We start from the raw sequence: 21,994 nt of genomic DNA on the forward strand, positions 1-21,994 counted from the left end.
TACCAGTGTGTGCCAAACACTCAAGTGTAATACTTAAACCACCATTACATGAACAGTTTTGGAGGTCATAGTGTTTATGACTGCCACCACAGATTGATTATCACAATTGAATTGAATTTTCTTGCTTTGCAGCTGGGCGCCCCATAACCTAATGGCCACCAGCATTGGGAATATTTCTAAAAGCGTGATATCATAGCACCAGTTGCCCTCAAAATACACACCAAAGCCCAAGCCTTTGCCACCTGCACTGTCTGTGAAAAGTTCAACGCCTGCATTACAGCACCAAAAATGATCATGAAACATAGAAATTCCGTTATACTTGCTGAAGAAAATCAACCACATTTCCAGATCGGCCTTGATTGTCCTTGTAACCCGGAGATAATGATGTGGCTTTGACAATCCACATATGGAATTCATTAGCCTTACGACAAAAAGGACGACCTGGAAGAATTGCTCTACAAGTGAAATTCAAAGCACCAATGAGCGACTGCATTTCCCGCAACTGTACCCTCGATTTTGCTACAACAGACTCTAATTTTTTAACTTACTTTTCCCAGAGGCATGCATACAAGTTCGTCTGAATCAAGCTCTAAACCCAGAAAACTAAGAACAGTTTATGGACCCTCTGTTTTCTCGTCTGCCAATGGTCCCCCCAAATTTGCCATGCACTTAACAAATACAGACATCAGATGCTGACATTTGGTAGTATCTCATCTGCCCCCACCCAGAAAATCATCAAGGTAATGTAATAAATTCTCACTCGATGCTTTTCTACGCACACAAAATTCTTAAAAAGTGTCAAATTTTTCAAAGGTACTGTAAGAAATGCTATAACCGAATGGTAGGCATTTATCAAAATAAAATTTACTCCCAAAATGGAACCCAAGCAAATCAAAGTCATTTGGGTGAACCGGCAAAAGTCTGAATGCACCCTTAATATCCATCTTGAAAAGCATTGCCCCTTGTCCCAGACCTTGTATCATTTCAACGCTTGTCAAAATTTGTGTACTGGACCGAGCAAAGGGCTGGGTCAATAAAATCGTTTACAGAATTACCAACAGGATAAGACCGATGGTGTATCATCCTGAAGTCTCTTGGGGTCTTCTTAGGAACCAGTCGAATAGGTGACAAGGGAAGATTCGAAATTGGACTTGAAACAAACGGGCCTGCTACACGACCTGCAGCTACTTCTTTCGCAATTTATTCTAAAATTATGCCCCGATTCAAGTTTGCAGTCTTAAGGTTAGTTGCACATGAGGATTGCCTAGGGCCGCTGTAATACAAAGGAAAATCAAATGTAAAACCGTCAAGTGACTTGCCTGATCGCTTGAATAACCATGCAGTTCGATTTGTAATTGTTGTATGTGAATTTGGGAGGGCGCTAAGGACAAAATGCCTTGAATATACGAATGATTACTACTGACAGTTGTAAGACCCTCGCTGGCCATACACTCGTCCAAAGGTTCTCCTGCTTTGCTGTCCCCTATTCCTGTATTGGGAACGAAAATTATTACTGTTCATGTTTCCCATCTGGTCAAAATTATCTGAACTGAAACCTGTGGTACTGTTGGCGAGGGAACAACCTGACTTGCCATGACGTGGCGACATGCATATAGAACATTTGTCGGCAAATCTACAGGGGTTCCAGTGACAGTACCCCCTGTTAAAATCGAGGCAACAAGGCATTTTAGCATTGCCCAAAGTAGGATTAGATTGTTGTCTATATGTTTGCAGGGGCTGAGGCATTGACATGATCCTCAGCCACAAATCAGGGTTTATCTTATCCCAGGACCAATACTATCACCTTCGGCCTCCGTTTCCACTTCGTCCGCGTCCGGTATCAAACGGTGTTTTCTTTGGAGCAGGCTCAGGGTTAGATTTAATCCTTTTCCGTCCTTTACCCCTGCCTGGCATTTTGAAAAGCTTGCAAAACTAATCTGAGAACTATATAAAATGTAGTAGATAGCCGATTGTTGAAGATTGTTGAAGATTAAATTCGATTAAAAAGCCTTTTTTGGGAGAGAACGAAAGTAAATCTAGGAAATTCTGAAACCGGAAGTGAAAGGGAGAAAACTGGTAACTGCATTCGCAACCCAATGGTTTGAACCAACCGTTACGTCCCTGATAATGAAAAAAATGGAGGATGTGCCCATGCAAAAATAAACGTGATTACGGTACACGACCTAATCGCCATTAATTGCATGTAACTGAATATTCTCAGAATTCATATTACTTTAATTTCTATACATGTCATCATTGATCTTAATGCTTTGTTCATAAGCCATTCCCATGATAAACCATATTTGCATGGGTGAAAGTTTTCCGGCATATGCTGGATTTTCCGTTTTTTCCTGAACCAGATGGGTCGTTTTTCCAAATCGTGTAAATCCGTTGAGATTTTCAGAGGGGGGTAAGGGGGTATGACCCAACTCCTCCTCCGAATTTCGATCATATTTTGCAAGGTCAACAATAAGTCCGATTTCACAACCTCCATTTTTACGATCCAGCAGGTGCTCGCTTGAGCAAGTGCGTGTTTTTAATTCAATTACGGAGATGGCCGATCTTTTTGTTCTATTACTGCCAAACAGACTCGGTATGCGATCCACATTTATCGGGAATCGCCGAATCCCAATTCCGACATACGTGGTCGGGGAAAACCCTATAGATATGTCATTCGTGTAAAAGGAGACTTTTGATTGGCTTACTCGATTTTGCCCTCCAATAAAATAGCGTGTCTTTTATTACTTAAGGACCGCACATAAAGAAGGCCGACATTGTTATTATTTAAGCAACTGTCATTCAATTCAGACGATTGTTGATCAAACAAAATAGTTCTGAAAATGAATTTTTTGTCGCGGGTTATAATACGAAGGACTCAGAAAAGGAAGCAAAAAGCAAGTGGAGGTGGGAATATTTTGTCTGAGGTTGACAAAAACGGTGATAAATGGGGGAAATCACTCTTAGGATCGTAATCATTTGGCGAAGAAATCATGTGTAAAAACCAGTGAGGTAAATAAAATTTATTAATTATGATTTGTGGTGGTGAATACAATTTTCCTTATAAAAAATTATATTTTTGAATCATTGCATGTCACTTTCAGCAATCATTTTAAAAGCCAATTCCTGCCAATTGCTCTGTGTCGTGAAAGTATAACGGTAGGTCTTAAATCACTGACCTGGCACTTATGATGTAAATCATGTTTTAAATCTGGTAAACAAAATTAAAACATTCGTAAACAAATAATTTCAGGTTCTTCCTGGGTCCTCCAAAGCATCAAAGAGGACTGAGTCTATCCAAGATTGGGTTGCAAATGTCAGGGCAATCACAACAGTATTCATGAGTGAACATTGGTTATCATTCAGTATTGCAGAAGACCTGTAAAATCTTGCCAAAATTCTGAGTAAAGACAAAGAGGCGTTAGAAAAAAAGTGGGTGAAGGGTTCTGGGGAAAGGTTTTCAAACTTGAGAGCTTCAACCAACAACATGTCCAGCATTGAAAAGACTGGCTTCGTTATTGTTGACAATATTTAGCTGGCCATTGGTTGAATCTAGCTTCAACATCATGAATGACATTGTTGAGAAGGACAGAGCTAGCCTTACAGTTGAAAATTATGTGGCTATTGCCATCATAAAGACAACACTTAAGAAGAAAAAAACAAAAACAAAAACACCACTATGAAGGTTGATGCAAGGATGAAATGTGCATGTATAATTGCCTACAGGGGAAACAGAGCATTTTTAGAATAAAAAGAATATGCAGGAAAAACTGAATGATTCCCTGCAGCTTCTCAAAACTGAAAAAGCAAAAGGGGTTGCAAAATTACACTGACTGGCTAAACAGATCGTGCTGAAAAGGGAAAGAAAACATGAAAGCGGTAGCAACAGTCAGAATAAGTGGAAAAGAATCAAACTAAGTTGATTAATGGTTGTTAAAAGAGTGTTGACAAAAGCATCAGTTTGGTATATTATAAGTTTGTTTGGTCCAAATCTTAATTATTATAAATAAATGAAGAAATTCTACCTTATACATATTTGTGACTCATGTATATGTTAATCAAAATTTAAAGGATTCACAAGTTGCTTGAATTTAGTATATAGTATATAATATGTTCACTCTTGTTCACTCACTCATTGTAATGATTGTGTCTATGTATGACAGTTATATGTACAATTTATGCTTGTTGATACATTTCCTACCAAAAGAATCAGTTTAGGAATAAAATTCATTAATGGTATCATTTTTTTGTTTCAATATTTTTTTTCTTTTTAATAGTGTAGTAAATATTATTTAGCCATACAATAAAGTAATTTAAGACAGGCTTCATTTTTATTTCATAGTCAATTTATACTCTGGAATAGCATTTTATACCCTTAAAATTCTTAAATCTCAGGAGCTTCCGGGGGCCTCCGGCCCCCTGGACCCCCTGCCGGGGCATTGCCCTGGACCCACCGGGGCCCATGCGGCCCCCTGCCCCCAGCAAAATATTTCAGGTTTTTCAACATTTTCAACTTTCACCCATGTATTTGTACAACGACAATCACAAGTCAGAACCATAATTTGAAATAGAGGCAGCCATTTTGTTGGGATTTCAGCAGGAAGGGTTTGATGTTTTTAAAGGAATTAACGAATTTATATAAATAAAATCCATTGATAATTAAAGGGATAAATTTAATATTTTTTTTATATAACTATCATAAGATCAAATGAAAATGGACTATGATTTGGAATATGGCAATCCAATCATTTTATGTTTTGTAAAAAATGACATGCAATTCTGGTGAGTTCTTATACAGTACACTCCACGCGGAACTACCAATTTCCTCGGTCACTCCGAGGGTTTTTAGATTTATCGCGGACATCCGCCGAGTACGTAACGGCTTTCCTCGCTAAAATCCACCGAGTTTTGCCAAGTTGCTCGTTTTCTGCCGATGGTTTTATTGCCAGTATCGCTGGTGATGATGTTGTTTTATTGGCCTCAAAGCGGAACTCAGAGTTGTTTGCTTTGCTTCTACCTTGCTACTATTGAAAATAAATAATTACATTGCAGTTATTTCATTTATAAAAATCTTTTTTTTCTCGTAAAGAATGAAAGAAGACATATTCAATAAAACAATACATCTATATCTTGTTCGGTTTTTAATTTACCTTTCAACTAATATTCAATAATTGCCTGTTGATATCCACACATTTAAGATATAACACCACGTGTTTGTAATTGTTTACCATTATTACGTCATTATAACTCTTTTTGTGTTGTTGAGAACTAAATTTGATTGGAGTAATGCAGGTGTTGAGTACCATGTATTAATATAATGTTATTAATTAGGTGATTCCATATTTGCCTAGTTATTTGTCCGAGGTTAGCTGTATTTGCCTGAGCCCGAAACCGTTTTGGTTTATAACTTACCTTTAGTTCACATTGAAGCTGTACATTACTATTTATCCCTTATTCATTCATGATGTCTGCTTTTCTAGACTTGACTTTGCTGATTTTGACATGCATCCTTCTAGTGACATTGAACATACTTATGAATAAAGCACTGTACATTGTAAGGAAGCATGTCTTTTCGTCTTAATTTTGTTTCACCTTCGTCGTCCATTTTGTCGGCGTACAAAATGATAATAGTCGTAAAATCCACCAACGGGTTAAATCGAACGGTACAAAGTGGTGCAATCATTCAATAGATTCAGGCCTTCCAGGGTTCCTACTTTTCCTACTTTTTTAACAGCTTCCTACTTTTTTCTAAAAAACTCCTTCTGTTCCTACTTTTTTGAAAATAAAGTCCACAAAAATATTAAAGTTTCACTTTGTGCTAGTTTTATTTGCAGAAAATGAACAAAAGATGTCAAACTGGCTGGTTTCTGTTGTTGAAAGGTGTGGCAACATGTTCCACTTTGACGTGCATCATCTTTTCACTCACAGTTCAGCAACAGAAACCGACCAAGCATCATTCACTTAAATATTCAATGTGGCATACAGAATGGTATGATTTTGCATTAAAAACATCTCCTCTAGGTAAGTTAATAGCTATTAATAATTACATATTTAACCAAAAATATTCCTACTTTTCCTATTTTTTTGTAAAAAATATTTTTACTATTTCCTTCTTTTCTGTCAGAAAACCTACTTTTTTGTTAGTGGCTGCTGGAAGGCCTGTAGGTTCAAGTATTCCAAATGAAATTAAACGAAGCACAAAAATTTCAAAACAGTCGGAAAACGGAAAACAAAATGTCTACCTTTAAAAATAGTTTCGAGCAAATTTTTCATATTAGGCGAGTTTCGACAGCCACTGAAAATGGTCCATTTCTCAAATCCTGTATTAGGCGAGTTTTGTAGCCAATCAAAACGGAGGAAACTCATATTAGGCGAGTTTTGTTGATATGGTCCGAGTTTGGTAGATATTGTCTTCAATTGTCTGGTATTGATACAGCAATTGTCTCTGTATCTCGTCAAATACGTAATAGTTAATTAATAAGTGTGAATATTTTTCCTGTCACTATTTCTTTTGTGATATATATCAGTTGTTTTTCCGCATGCCAGATAACATTTTAATTGCATTGTTAATTTGGACGTTAAAAAAGTATGAAGGTAACTCATGTTCTGTGGTTTGAAAATCGACGATTTAATCTACATGTACATCTGTATGAAGATATTGTCGTAATCTATTTCCTTCTCTAAATGAATAATTCAGCTTTCAATTGAACTAGTTTATGATAAATTACTGTGTTAGTATGAATATTGTGTTTAAAAAATATTGAAACCATTACTTCTTATTAATAATTAGAAATTATTAGTATGAAACGCAATCTTAATATTTTTGACAATGTGAAAGTCACGTGATATGCAAATTTCGTAGTGAGGAATTGTGTGCTAAATTTAGATTACTTTTGGTAATCTGGCATTTTATTGCATAAAATACTTTTTAGCTCACCTGAGCACAACGTGCTCAAGGTGTGCTTTTGTGATCGGTCTATGTCTGTCATCTGTCATCCGTCATCCGTCGTCCGTCGTCAACAATTGGTTATAATCATCTTCTTCTTCTAAACCACTTGGACAATTTTGATGAAACTTCATAAGAATGATCCTTGGTTGGTGCTTTTTTAAAATTGTTCAAAGAAATTAATTCCATGCAGAACTCTGGTTGCCATGGCAACCTAAAGGAAAATGTCAACAATTGGTTATAATCATCATCTTCTCCTAAACCGCTTGGACAATTTTGATGAAACTTCATAGGAATGATCCTTGGTTGTTGCTTTTTCAAAATTGTTCAAAGAAATGAATTCCATGCAGAACTCTGGTTGCCATGGCAACCTAAAGGAAAGATTACAAAACTTGTTTTGGCAAATACTATTAGGCCTAGTGCTTAAATATTTGGTGTGTAACACTGTCTATTGGTTATCTACCATGTTTATTCAAATTATGCCCCTGAAAAAAAATTTGCCTCATCCAGTGGGTTACAAGTTCATTATAAATACATTTTGTTAAAATTTAAGCAATTTAACATAGTTTTGGCATTGTGCAGGCAATTGAACGAAGTTCTGTCAGTGTGCAGGCAACTGAAAAAAGTCCTGTCAGTGTGCAGTTATCTGTACCAAGTGCTGTCAGTGTGCAGTCAATTTTCAAATCCTGTCAGTGTGCAGGCAACTGAACAAAGTCCTGTCAGTTGGCAGTTATGAAAATCCAATTCTGTCAGTGTACGGTCAATCATCAAGTCCTGTCAGTGTGCAGGCAACTGAACAAAATCCTGTCAGTGTTCAGTCAATAGACAAGACCTGTCAGTGTGCAGGAAACTGTGACAAGTCCTGTCACTGTGCAGGCAACTGTGACAAGTCCTGTCAGTGATTATCCAGGCAACATGTTTGACCAGTAAAAAAGTCCTGTCAGTGTGCAGTTATCTGTACCAAGTGCTGTCAGTGTGCAGTCAATTTTCAAATCCTGTCAGTGTGCAGGCATCTGAACAAAGTCCTGTCAGTTGGCAGGTATGAAAATCCAATTCTGTCAGTGTGCGGTCAATCATCAAGTCCTGTCAGTTTCGCGGGTTTCGATAAATTGGATTTCGTGTCCGCGATGATGAAAATCCGTGGAGGAAAACGGAAAGTAGTAGTTCTGCCTGGAGTGTACTGTATGATCTTATACTTATTGACTTTTTTCTTTAAAACTACGAGTTTTAAAACTCATTGATTTCTTGTTTTTACCCTAATATGGTTTGATTAGAATATCTATCAAGATTTGCTGAATGTTTTTCCAATTAACTGTACATCTGATAAGAATCAGTGTTATTTTCCAACAGGCATCTGGCATTAATTAAAATTAACAATCTGGTAGTTCACACTATGTAATTACTAATTATTAGGTGTTAGGAACCTCTAAATTTAACAAAAAGGCAACATAAGGCAGAGTGTGGAAAAAGTCATTTTCCTATGTACATGTAGTTCACTAGTTGACAGTTAGATTTTTTTTTACAATTTAGGTATCATACTGAAAGGTTGTTAAAATTGCCTCTTCATCAACTAATGGTGTAAATAATTAGAAGATCTAAACAAAAATAAACAATATTATGTATAAATATTGATTTCAAACATCTAGAATATGCTTGTGGTTTGATAGAGTATCGGTGAATAAAAATTGATATTCAACAATTTCACATTTAACACAGCAATAAAAGGTCATAATGTTGTTTTTTTCATTCTTTATTGGGGAAGTTTTGCAATAGAAGTCATGAGAGTAAACATGTTTGCTATATATGTGATCCATCTTCATTAAAATCTATTTTTATACCCCCACAAACGAAGTTTGAGGGGTATAGGAGTGAGCTTGTCGGTCGGTCTGTCTGTCGGTCGGTCTGTCGGTTTTCATGGTTTCCGGCGATAACTCATGAAAGGCTAGACAGATTTGAACATTTTTTGGAACACAGGTGTAAGTAACATCAGAAGATACAGGTCAAGTTCGATATTGGGGCTGGTGGGGCCAAGGTCAAGGTCACTGTTACTAAAAATAGAAAAACGGTTTCCGGACGATAACTCATGAAAGGCTTGACAGATTTGAACAATTTTTGGTACACAGGTGTAACATCAGAAAATACAGGTCAAATTCGATATTGGGGCTGGTGGGGCCAAAGTCAAGGTCACTGTTACTAAAAATAGAAAAACGGTTTCCGGACAATAACTCATGAAAGGCTTGACAGATTTGAACAATTTTTAGTACACAGGTGTAACATCAAAAGATACAGGTCAAGTTCGATATTGGGGCTGGTGGGGCCAAGGTCAAGGTCATTGTTACTAAAAATAGAAAAACGGTTTCCGGACGATAACTCATGAAAGGCTAGACAGATTTGAGCAATTTTTGGTACTCAGGTGTAACATCAGAAGATACAGGTCAAGTTCGATATTGGGGCTGGTGGGGCCAAGGTCAATGTCACTGTTACTAAAAATAGAAAAATGGTTTCCGGATGATAACTCATGAAAGGCTAGACAGATTTGAACAATTTTTGGTACACAGGTGTAACATCAGAAGATACAGGTCAAGTTTGATATTGGGGCTGATGGGGCCAAGGTCACTGTGATTAAAAATAGAAAAACTGTTTCCGGACGATAACTCATGAAAGGCTAGACAGATTTGAACAATTTTTGATACACAGGTGTAATATCAGAAGATACAGTTTGGTACACAGGTGTAACATCAGAAGATATAGGTCAAGTTTGATATTGGGGCTGGTGGGGCCAAGGTCAAGGTCACTGTTACTTAAAATAGAAAAACGGTTTCCGGACGATAACTCATGAAAGGCTTGACAGATTTGAACAACTTTTGGTACACAGGTGTAACATCAGAAGATACAGGTCAAGTTCAGTATTGGGTCTGGGGGGCCAAAGTCAAGGTCACTGTTACTAAAAATAGAAAAACGGTTTCCGGACGATAACTCATGAAAGGCTCTACAGATTTGAACAATTTTTGGTACACAGGTGAAACATCAGAAGATACAGGTCAAGTTCGATATTGGGGCTGGTGGGGCCAAGGTCAATGTCACTGTTACTAAAAATAGAAAAATGGTTTCCGGACGATAACTCATGAAAGGCTAGACAGATTTGAACAATTTTTGATACACAGGTGTAACATCAGAAGATACAGGTCAAGTTCGATATTGGGGCTGGTGGGGCCAAGGTGAAGGTCACTGTTACTAAAAATAGAAAAACCGTTTCTGGATGATAACTCTTGAAAGGCTCGTGAATGCTCTAGATGTCTTATTCCAGAAGAGATCAGCTAGAGCATCAGCTAGTTTTTCTTGTCACTTCTAAACTTCTAAATTACTCAACAGATGTAAATAAATCAATACATGCATGATAAAAGAAGATGCAGTGTGCAGTAACCTTGGAGTTATGGCCTCTTTTCAAAGGAATGGTTTGCCATTCCTGTGTCCAGGCGGCATTAGGGGGTATTCGTCACTCCTGTAACAGCTCTAGTTTGTTTAGATTATAATAACATCAGATGTTGTGAGGGGGAAGACATCAGTTTTGAGGGTAAATACTGAAAAAAATGGCTTCTTAAAGCTGCATTTAAAAAAACAAACCTGAAGCTTTTTAGGGTTTTTCTCTGGCTATAACTGCACAAAGGTTCTCAAAATATTTTTTTGGTAAAAACGCAGAGCTTTGCAAACGCTTCGTTTTTTTCCTCAAAAGGGCACAAAGTTGCTCTTTTTCAAGCAAAAGCGCAGCTCTTCGCAAAAGCTGCGCCTTTTCAAACAAAAACAGCTTTTTGCGAAGGGCTGTACTTTTTTTGCCAATACTGCATAAAGCTACGCAAAAGCTGCGCTTTATTCAAGCAAAAAGCACAGCTCTTCGCAAAAGCGGCGCTTTTTTCCAGCAAAAAAACACAGGTTCTGCAAAGAGCTGCGCTATTTTTGCCAATACCGCACAAAGCTTTGCACAAAGCTTCGCAAAAGCTGCGCTTTATTCAAGCAAAAAACACAATTTTCCTCGCTAAGAGCTGCGTTTTTTGTGTCAAAAGCTCCGCTTTTTTGGCCAATACCGCACAAAGCTTCGCAAAAGCTGCGCTTTTCTGGTAAAAATGTAGGAGCTTTGGAAAAGCTGCGCTTTTTCAGTGAACAATTTTAAAGCTGCGCTTTTTTTGGCCAATACCGCATCGTTTTGTAAAGCTTTTAGCAGCGCTTTTGCAATGCCTTTAGCACCGCTTTTGCGATGCCTTTAGCGAAGCTTTTCCGGCATCTGTTGTCCGTTTTTCGGCTTCCACAATTGCTTATAAACATCATCGTCTCAAAAACCTCTTGCACAATTTTTATGAAACTTTATGGGAACGTTCATTGGTGGGTGCTCTTTTGAAATTGACTAAAGAAATGAATTCCATGCAGAACTCTAAATAATTTTTTTTTTCTGTTTTTAGAAACAAGGGAATAGATTTTGTAATTTATTAATTCTTGATAAAGTCACTTTAAATGTAGTTATTGTTCTTTAGTCACTTTTAATGTTGTTATTGTTCTTTTTAAAGGTTTAATGGTTAAAGTAATTATTATATTTATTATATATTTATTATTTCTTTATTTTCTGGAAGAATTTCTTTTTCACTCCACAATGAATTTAATCCTCAGATTACGTTGACTGTGACCTTCTGACCTACTCTCTATTTTTAGCTCACCTGTCACTTTGTGACATGGTGAGCTTTTGTGATCGCCTTTTGTCCGGCGTGCGTCGTCCGTCAACAATTTACTTCTCCTCCTTAACCGCTGGGCCAATATTAATAAAACTTCATAGGGATGTTCCTTGGGTGGTCTTCTATCGAAGTTGTTCAAAGAATTCAATTCCATGCAGAACTCTGGTTGCCATGGCAAACAAAAGGAAAAACTTTAAAAATCATCTTCTCCCAAACCACAAGGCTTAGGCCGTTGATATATGGTAGGTAGGATCACCAAATGGTCCTCTACCAAGATTGTTCAAATTATGGCCCTGGGGTCAAAATTGGCCCCGCCCCGGGGGGTCATGGGTTTTCTCTATATGTTTATAGTGAAAACTTAAAAAATCTTCTCCTCTAAACTTACTTGGCCTAGAGCTTAGATATTTGGCATGATTCATCGTCTAGTGGACCTCTACAAAGTTTGTTCAAATTATGGCCCTGGGGTCAAAATTGGCCATGCCCCGGGGGGTCATGGGTTTTCTCTATATGTTTATAGTGAAAACCTTAAAAAATCTTCTCCTCTGAACTTACTTGGCCTAGAGCTTAGATATTTGGCATGATTCATCGTCTAGTGGACCTCTACAAAGTTTGTTCAAATTATGGCCCTTGGGTCAAAATTGGCCCCGCCCCGGGGGGTCATGGGTTTTCTCTATATGTTTATAGTGAAAACTTAAAAAATCTTCTCCTCTGAACTTACTTGGCCTAGAGCTTAGATATTTGGCATGATTCATCGTCTAGTGGACCTCTACAAAGTTTGTTCAAATTATGGCCCTGGGGTCAAAATTGGCCCCGCCCCGGGGGGTCATGGGTATTCTCTATATGTTTAGAGTTAAAACTTCAAAAATCTTCTCCTCTGAACTTACTTGGACTAGAGCTTAGATATTTGGCATGATTCATCGTCTAGTGGACCTTTACAAAGTTTGTTCAAATTATGGCCCTGGGGTCAAAATTGGCCCCGCCCTGGGGGGTCATGGGTTTCTTCTATTTGTTTATATTGAAAACCTTAAAAAATCTTCTCCTCTGATCTTACTTGGCCTAGAGCTTAGATATTTGGCATGATTCATCGTCTAGTGGACCTCTACAAAGTTTGTTCAAATTATGGCCCTTGGGTCAAAATTGGCCCCGCCCCTGGGGGTCATGGGTTTTCTCTACATGTTTATAGTGAAAACTTAAAAAATCTTCTCCTCTGAACTTACTTGGACTAGAGCTTAGATATTTGGCATGATTCATCGTCTAGTGGACCTTTACAACGATTGTTCAAATGATGGCCTTGGGGTCAAAATTGGCCCCGCCCCGGGGGGGTCATGGGTTTTCTCTATATGTTTATAGTGAAAACTTCAAAAATCTTCTCCTTTGAACTTACTTGGACTAGAGCTTAGATATTTGGCATGATTCATCGTCTAGTGGACCTCTACAAAGTTTTTTCAAATTATGGCCTTGGGGTCAAAATTGGCCCCGCCCCGGGGGGTCATGGGTATACTTGATATGTTTATAGTTAAAACTTCAAAAATCTTCTCCTCTTGAATTACTTGGACTAGAGCTTAGATATTTGGCATGATTCATCGTCTAGTGGACCTCTACAAAGATTGTTCAAATTATGGCCCTGGGGTCAAAATTGGCCCCGCCCCGGGGGGTCATGGGTTTCTTCTATTTGTTTATAGTGAAAACCTTAAAAAATCTTCTCCTCTGATCTTACTTGGCCTAGAGCTTAGATATTTGGCATGATTCATCGTCTAGTGGACCTCTACAAAGTTTGTTCAAATTATGGCCCTTGGGTCAAAATTGGCCCCGCCCCTGGGGGTCATGGGTTTTCTCTACATGTTTATAGTGAAAACTTAAAAAATCTTCTCCTCTGAACTTACTTGGACTAGAGCTTAGATATTTGGCATGATTCATCGTCTAGTGGACCTTTACAAAGATTGTTCAAATGATGGCCTTGGGGTCAAAATTGGCCCCGCCCCGGGGGGGTCATGGGTTTTCTCTATATGTTTATAGTGAAAACTTCAAAAATCTTCTCCTTTGAACTTACTTGGACTAGAGCTTAGATATTTGGCATGATTCATCGTCTAGTGGACCTCTACAAAGTTTTTTCAAATTATGGCCTTGGGGTCAAAATTGGCCCCGCCCCGGGGGGTCATGGGTATACTTGATATGTTTATAGTTAAAACTTCAAAAATCTTCTCCTCTTGAATTACTTGGACTAGAGCTTAGATATTTGGCATGATTCATCGTCTAGTGGACCTCTACAAAGATTGTTCAAATTATGGCCCTGGGGTCAAAATTGGCCCCGCCCCGGGGGGTCATGGGTTTCTTCTATTTGTTTATAGTGAAAACCTTAAAAAATCTTCTCCTCTGATCTTACTTGGCCTAGAGCTTAGATATTTGGCATGATTCATCGTCTAGTGGACCTCTACAAAGTTTGTTCAAATTATGGCCCTTGGATCAAAATTGGCCCCGCCCCGGGGGGTCATGGGTTTTCTCTATATGTTTATAGTGAAAACTTCAAAAATCTTCTCCTCTGAACTTACTTGGACTAGAGCTTAGATATTTGGCATGATTCATCGTCTAGTGGACCTCTACAAAGATTTTTCAAGTTATGGCCTTGGGGTCAAAATTGGCCCCGCCCCCTTGGGGGGTCATGGGTTTTCTCTATATGTGTTATAGTGAAAACTTCAAAAATCATCTCCTCTGAACTTACGTTGCTTAGAGCTTAGATATTTGGCATGATTCATCGTCTAGTGGACCTCTACAAAGTTTGTTCAAATTATGGCCCTGGGGTCAAAATTGGCCACACCCCGGGGCTGATGGGTTTTCTCTATATGTGTTATAGTGAAAACTTAAAAAATCTTCTCCGAACTCACAAAGACAAGTAACGTCTTAATTTAAACTGGATAACATATTTAGAACACATACCAATTTTCAATATGGGCCACATACAACAATTAATAACAAATATACATATATAGATACACACATAAAATTAAGTAGTGACAAGAGCTTAGATATTTGGCATGATATATCATCTAGTTGACTTGTACCAATATTGTTCAATCTTTGGCCCTGGGGTCAAAAAATGGCCCCACCCGGGCGGTCATGGGTTTCCTTATATATGTATATGATGAAATCTTAAAAAATCTTCTTCTCCGAAACCAAAAGGCGAAGGCCTTAGATATTTGGTATGAAGCATCGTTTATCAGACCACTATTAAGATTGTTCAAACTTTAGCCCTGGGGTCAAAATTGGCCACGCCCCGTGTTCATAGGCTTAGGTTTTCAATATTTGTATATAATGGAAGAATGTGCAATATATGACAGGTGAGCGATTCAGGGCCATTTGGCCCTCTTGTTTGGAGCTGCAGCAATGAAATTTGCACCAAGTGTAGAGTTTTGAAAAAAAATATCAATGTTTTCCTCGGATTAGCTTGACTGTGACCTATTGACATACTTCCTTGTTTTTGAAGCTACAGCAATGAAATTTGGACCATGTGTACAGTTCTTTACACAGATATCAATATTGTCCTCGGATGAATTTGAATTTTGTGTAGAGTTTTGAAAACAAATATTAATGTTGTCCCATGGTGACCTTGTCTGTGACCTTATTATGTTGTATGTTTTATTATGCTTGTTTCGGTGTATATATATATCCAACAATATACATGCTTTTCAATGAAATTTAAATATTTTATGACATGATTAAGGATGAAATAAAAAAAAAATATGGTGCATTATAAGATAGCTGGTTTTTGCACTAACCTTCATTGCAAAGGTGTTTTTTTTTCAAATGATTGATTTAAGTAAGGCTAACACTTTATGCTCACATATTTTCAGTACATTTAGAAAATATTTTATTTTTGTCGTCAAAATTTGATTGAGCAATGTACCCCACTATATGATATGATACTGAATAATTAAAACCAGTAAGTTCCATTTAAGGTATGTAAATGAGATATGGTTTTGATTTTAACATTGCCATTTTAAATACCTTAGTTAAAAGTAAAAATAGTTGAATCTATGCTTGATACAAGAAAAGCTCATTCCATTCAGGTCAGAACTGTTAGGTGCTGCTTGTCACCACATCAGCCTATTCCATTCAGGTCAGAACTGAATTGTTAGGTGCTGCTTGTCACCACATCAGCCTATTCCATTCAGGTCAGAACTGTTACAGTACTGTTAAGACCAAACTTGACAGTAAGTGCACATCGTGTTCACTATCAGTTCACTTCGTAGTGCACTTCGTAGTGCACTAGGGTAAGACAAGGGTAAGACAAGGGAAAGACTAAATGGAGACAAGGGGCTGACCAGATAAGGCTTCTTCAGTCTATAATAAATGCTATCTTTACAGTGAAACTTAGAATGATGTGTTTAGTTTCAACAGATGTTTTAATGTAAACTATTTTATAGAATAATTATAATCAATTTTGACCTTTCATTTTAACAATATAGAATTATATGATTGATGTTGTTTTATAAAATAAAGTTAATTTGTCAAACATTTAGACATTTAAATGTTTTTGTTTTCTTTATAAATATGCATTGCATTATTTTCATATTAATTGATAGCTTTAATTATATAACTTTGGTTCTAAATAAAAGGGTTTCATCTTCAAATACTTTTATGACATAACATTCAAAGGAGTTCATGAGCCTTTCTTTAAAGTTTTACAAGGTGATAATTACACGTTGTTCGTTATTTGTAATAGTTAATTATCAAAGTTCACGCCTTATATATTGTTCCAAGCTCAAACTGTGAAATTGTTGTGCCATTGTTGATTCATTCAAAGGATATATTAACAAAGATTTTCTTCCAACTCTTCAGAAACTTTCAATTTTATGTTTATTCTTGTTTAACAAATGTGTTCGGATTTAAGGTGACAGCCTGACAGCAATCATCATTAAATAAGTACACCATTAAATATTATAGTATATTTTCTACATTGTACCCAGATTTATTAATTGCATTTCTAATTTGATACACATATTTAATAGATAAACGTATATTTTAGGCATTTTGTATTATTGGTTATGCTGCTCCATTATTTAATGAAATACTATCCATTGAAGGCTAATTTAAGCCTTCTTTAAGAGCCCCCCCCCCCCTTAGTACACTGTGTATTGATTTTTATCTTTATTGCATCCTGCTAACTATCAAATGCTTTAGAATAAGAATATGAGTAGTATTATTTATAATATCCCATTAAAATTATTTCTATTTTACAACTTAAATGGAATAAAACCCTTTTTATTTTTTTGTTTATTATTTACTCCCAATCAGTCAAATTAATACATTTGCTATGCATATATGTTTATGCAAGAAGTGGTTGTGTATTAATGAGCTAATGCTATTTTCTACTCTAAATGTTGTCAACTCTAAATAGCCCCAAGCCAATAAACAAATACACTGGAAATTGGCCCCTACAATGACACTAGTGCAATAAACAAGGGATACACAGCAGACAATTAACATGACAACCATTCCTAAAACTAGGCCTTTGAAGGAAACTCAATATATTTTTTACGAATTTTGTTTTAGAGAAGAGATGCAAACAAATATGTTTTAATAAAAGATGGAAAATTGTTAATTTTTATTATATTTTGTGTTGCAACTGCATAATAAAATAAAAATACTATTTCTTAGTGACACTTTTATTTAAAATCAATACATACACATGAATAACAAACATAAATTTTGACTGATAAACCATTAACTACCTACTAAATAAGGCATTAATGGAAAATATTAACTACTGATAACAAGATTGTAACCGTGAATTTAACAGCAGAAAGCGCAAAAAATATTAAATGATTGGTGAATGCTAAAAGATTTACTGTACACTACTGTAGTCTACAATAGTCTCATAAGGTAGAGATAGCGTGTTTTATGCTCATTTCTTTCAAATTAAATTCGGTACCCTTATAAGGACCATTGTTTTTGACATTTATTCATCCTTTTTGGAATATTAAAACAATATTATTAATTTTGGTAAATCTTATTCTGCACCTTAAATGACACTTTTCATCATTTGTTAATCAAATTATTAAGAGTGGAGATATTTAATATTTACCATGCATATCATGTATTTTAACATCAAATAGCAAGTTTAATATGAAATAATATTCATTGTAATGCCTGGTTAATGGTTGAATGCATAGGATAATTTCATCTTTTGCCATTTTGAATGTTATCACAGCAGGGTTCCTGATACTTCCTGTGGTAAACGGACATTTGCCCCCCCGGACATTTGCCCCCCCGGATGTTTGCCCCCCTTTTGGACCATGGCGGACATTTGCCCCCCCCGCCGTTTTCGAGGGGGCGGACATTTGCCCCCCCTCAATGTTCGAGGGGGCGGACATTTGCCCCCCCCTCCATTTTCGATGGGGCGGACATTTGCGATAACTTTAATAATCTTACAAACTATCAACACCAAACATGTGTTTGTATTAAAGTGCGATCACTTCCTGTGTATTGTTTATTGGCTCTGACCTATTGGGGCTAACACTGTTACAATGGGTAATCTCATTACAAAAGTATGAGTAAGCATTTTATCATTTTGCTGATATTCAATTAATTTTAATGCCTGGTTAGTTGGCCATTTGGTAGGACAATTCCCTTTGTGCTATTTTTATAGAAAAAGATAAATAGATATATTCAGTATCAAATGCTAAAACTAGGCTTTAAAGATGTTTGTTTATGAAAAGTTAATGAAATAAATCGTGAATATAGTTACGTAAAAAATTCTGAAAAATAGCTTGAGCTACTATTTTTAAATTATTCTAATTAAGGCAAGATCTTTTTTCAACCGCATGCATTTTTTCTTTTGTTAAATCACATTTACTTTTTTATCATAAATGAAACAATGATTTTGTATTTACAGTTTGAATATATAATAGTGCTGTTCACTTTTATACGTAGGATTCAGAATTACCAAAAAAATCATAATTGTTTGGATGTTACAATAGTATCACAATTATATTTATAACACTCTTATTTAAAATATTGGCTAAGAAATAATTTATTTAAGAAATGTTTTATTTTTATTTCATCTGCATTAGAATTAAAAATTGACAAATATGACCAGTAAATGACGGGTCCCCTTTTCTTTAGTTACTGGCCCGAAAAAATGATTTACATCATCAGGTGTGGGCTGAGTGTGTGCGTGTTATGGACAAATTACAATGTGTACTTGTGATGAGTTGTTGGGAAGAAATTTGACATTTCATCTGTTCTAGCTTACGTCTGTTAAGGGAGCAAAACAGTATTATGTGTTGTAAATATTATGATAGAAATAGTGCTGTTAACTGTATATACAAAGCATTCAGAATTAATATTTTGTTATCACTTAATGACTTAAATCAAATGTCTGAATTACAAAAAATTGTCATAATTGTTCAGATGTTACAATAGTGACACAAGTATATTATATAACACACCTGTTTCAAAATATTGGCTTTCAAATAAACTTATTGTATTTATTTTAAGAAATGTAATATTCTTTTTTATCAACAATAAAATAAAATTGAAAAATATAGCACATGTATCCCCTTGTCATAATTGTTCAGATGTTATAATAGTAACATAATTATATTATATAACACTCCTGTTTCAAAATATTGGCTTACAAATAAACTTAAGGTATTTATTTTAAGAAATGTAATATTCTTTTTTTATCAACAATAAAATAAAATTGACAAATATAGAAACCTTGTCTTATAAGCCTAGTACAATGGCTTTACATCATAAAGCCATCAGTGAATACTAAAAGATTTTGTCACAAGTTTTGAAATGAACTGGTAGAGGAAAAGATCTTATCAGTGATATAAAATCAATATAGTAAGGCCAATCTCAGTGGACCAGAATAATCAATACTGGCTTATCAAATAAACTACAGACTACATCAGTTTATCAATAGTGCACAAATTGTTCACTAGTAGTTCACTCCTAGTGCACAAGGGTGTAAAGTTTGGTCTTAACAGTACTGTAGGTGTTTCTTGTCACCACATCAGCCTATTCCATTCAGGTCAGAACTGAACTGTTAGGTGCTGCTTGTCACCACATCAGCCTATTCCATTTGATCAGAACTGTTAAGTGTTGCTTGTCACCACATCAGCCTATTCCATTCAGGTCAGAACTGTTAAGTGTTGCTTGTCACCACATCAGCCTATTCCATTAAGGTCAGAACTGTTAGTGTGTGTACATTTTGAAAGCATGCAGCCATGTTATGATTACAGAATGGGCGTTCCAGGTCATAAGAGGTCACAGAGCGTGCACACCTTTAGTGGGCTTGACCTGACCACAAGGTAAGACATACATGGCTCCTTTCTGGCATTTGGCCCCTATCTGCCATATGGTTGTCTCATGCATCTCCACACAACAACTAACAACACTCAGAGTCTTCTGTTTATCTCATAATGTTTTATAGTGTATTTGTAGCTTACTTGTAGCACATTATATTTAATCTTCTTCTTTTTATACACATTTCACTACCGTATTTCCCCGACTATAAGGCAATCCGCGTATAAGACGACCCCCTAACTTTGCCCATGAAATCTGGTGTTTTTGTCTCAACTCGTTTATAAGATGGGGTCGATTTTTAAAGCAAATCCAGCACTTGAAATTCTCCAAGTCTGTGATAATGTTCAAGCTGAACAATCATTTATCAACTAAATTTGTTCATTTGCTAAGGATTATTGATTTTTATTTTCCGATCATATGGTATGTTTCAACCAGCCTAAAAGCGATCTTGGGAGTTAAATGGGTTCATACGGTATTTGATTGACCTATTTAAATACAAACCATTGCAGTGCACATTTGATCTTTACACAGCTGGTGCTGTGACGTCACAAATTGAACTGTTTGATCTGCAGCCGACAAACACGACACATTCCATTACATGTGTTAATAAGTTAAATTTTCGCAGGTGTTTGTTTGGATTGCAGTTGATGGGACTTAAATTTTGAGAAATAAATAACCATTGATGATTGCGGATAAATTAATGAAATGTGTTTTGAAATCTGCCTGTTACATGTATGTGCATGATATACGCAAAGCCTAATAGTAAGGAAAAAGTAAGTTTTATTTATGACATAGAAAAATAACAATTCAATTTTTTTGGTATTTTTTTTTTTCAAATATTTTAATTTTAAAGGTAGCAAAATTTGTCTCCTGTGATAAACAACGTGTTTGGACCGATAACAAGCGTTATATCGAGTGTTCATCGTAGCAAAACAAAGCAGATGGTCGTCTTGATCCGATTGGTGTGATTGTGTCACTTTTATTGGGGTGTTATCAACAGACAAAAAATCAATCAGTTGAATACCTTATGTTGAATATTCTTGATTCTGACTCTATTCTTTCGGAATTTCTTATAGCCTCGCTTATAAGACGGGCCCCCTACTTTAAGGTAAAAATTTGGGACCAAATTTCCCCGTCTTATAGTCGAGGAAATACGGTATGTAAGTTACACTGCATCTAATGCTCGCTTGCTTTTTTTACAATTTTTACTGATGTGAAAATATAACTTTGAAATTTATGTTTAAGATTTATACGCAGTTTATGTTTGAATTATGTAGATTTGTTGTTGTAGAGTTGTTTGATAACTCATGGTACAATGATTCCAAAAGCAGTCTGAAAGACGTTTATTTTGTTTTGGTTGTTTTTTTTATGGCTTGAGGATTTGAATCCCTTTACCTTTCTGGGCAGACAGCTCATATTGACCTACATGCATGTATACATATATACAGATTGTAATTTGTTGTTGTCAGACATGCATCTTCAACATTTTGTAAACACACTAGAGGCCCTTTTATCTTTTTGACATTGAGTGGGCAGGGTCAATCTCATCTTTTGTGTACATTTTGTTAGGGTTTGCTATATTGTGACCAAACTTGGTATATAGGAACAGATTACAAAGGTTTTCATGGGATTGCGTTTTTGGTCCAAAGGGTCAAGATTAAGGTCACTGTTACTAAAAAAATAGAAAATTGATCAGTATTGAATAACTTTAGTTAGGGTTCACATATTGTGACTAAACTGGTACCGTAAACTATGAAGGGTTTATGTAGACCTTTCATCGGATTGCATTTGAGGCTCCTAGGCAAGGTCAATGTCAATGTTTCTAAAAATAGAACAATTGTTGCAACTGAATACCTTTAGTTAGGGTTCACATATCTTGACCAAGCTTGGTACATAGGAAGAGTTTATGGAGACCTTTCATGGGATTGTGAATAGGGACCTAGGGTCAAGGTCACTGTTACTTCAAAGAGAAAAATGATTGAAACTGAATAACTTGACATATTGTGACCAAATTTTGTAT

General features: G+C 36.2%; 1 protein-coding gene across 10 annotated transcripts in view; it reads left to right on the forward strand.

Moving 5' to 3' along the window:
* LOC128238309 (mitogen-activated protein kinase kinase kinase 15-like) overlaps positions 1–21,994 on the forward strand; it is a 280,117-nt gene that overhangs the window by 167,240 nt on the left and 90,883 nt on the right. For 7 of the 10 annotated variants that reach the window (XM_052954094.1, XM_052954098.1, XM_052954095.1 and 4 more), the window contains one exon: positions 19,911–19,979. The exons of the other annotated variants lie outside the window; for them this stretch is intronic. In XM_052954094.1, the coding sequence (XP_052810054.1) occupies positions 19,911–19,979 (69 nt within the window). The remainder of the gene's footprint in view (positions 1–19,910; positions 19,980–21,994) is intronic. 10 annotated transcript variants of the gene reach the window in all.

This window comes from Mya arenaria, chromosome 6, assembly GCF_026914265.1.
Source record: "Mya arenaria isolate MELC-2E11 chromosome 6, ASM2691426v1".
NCBI lineage: Eukaryota > Metazoa > Mollusca > Bivalvia > Myida > Myidae > Mya > Mya arenaria.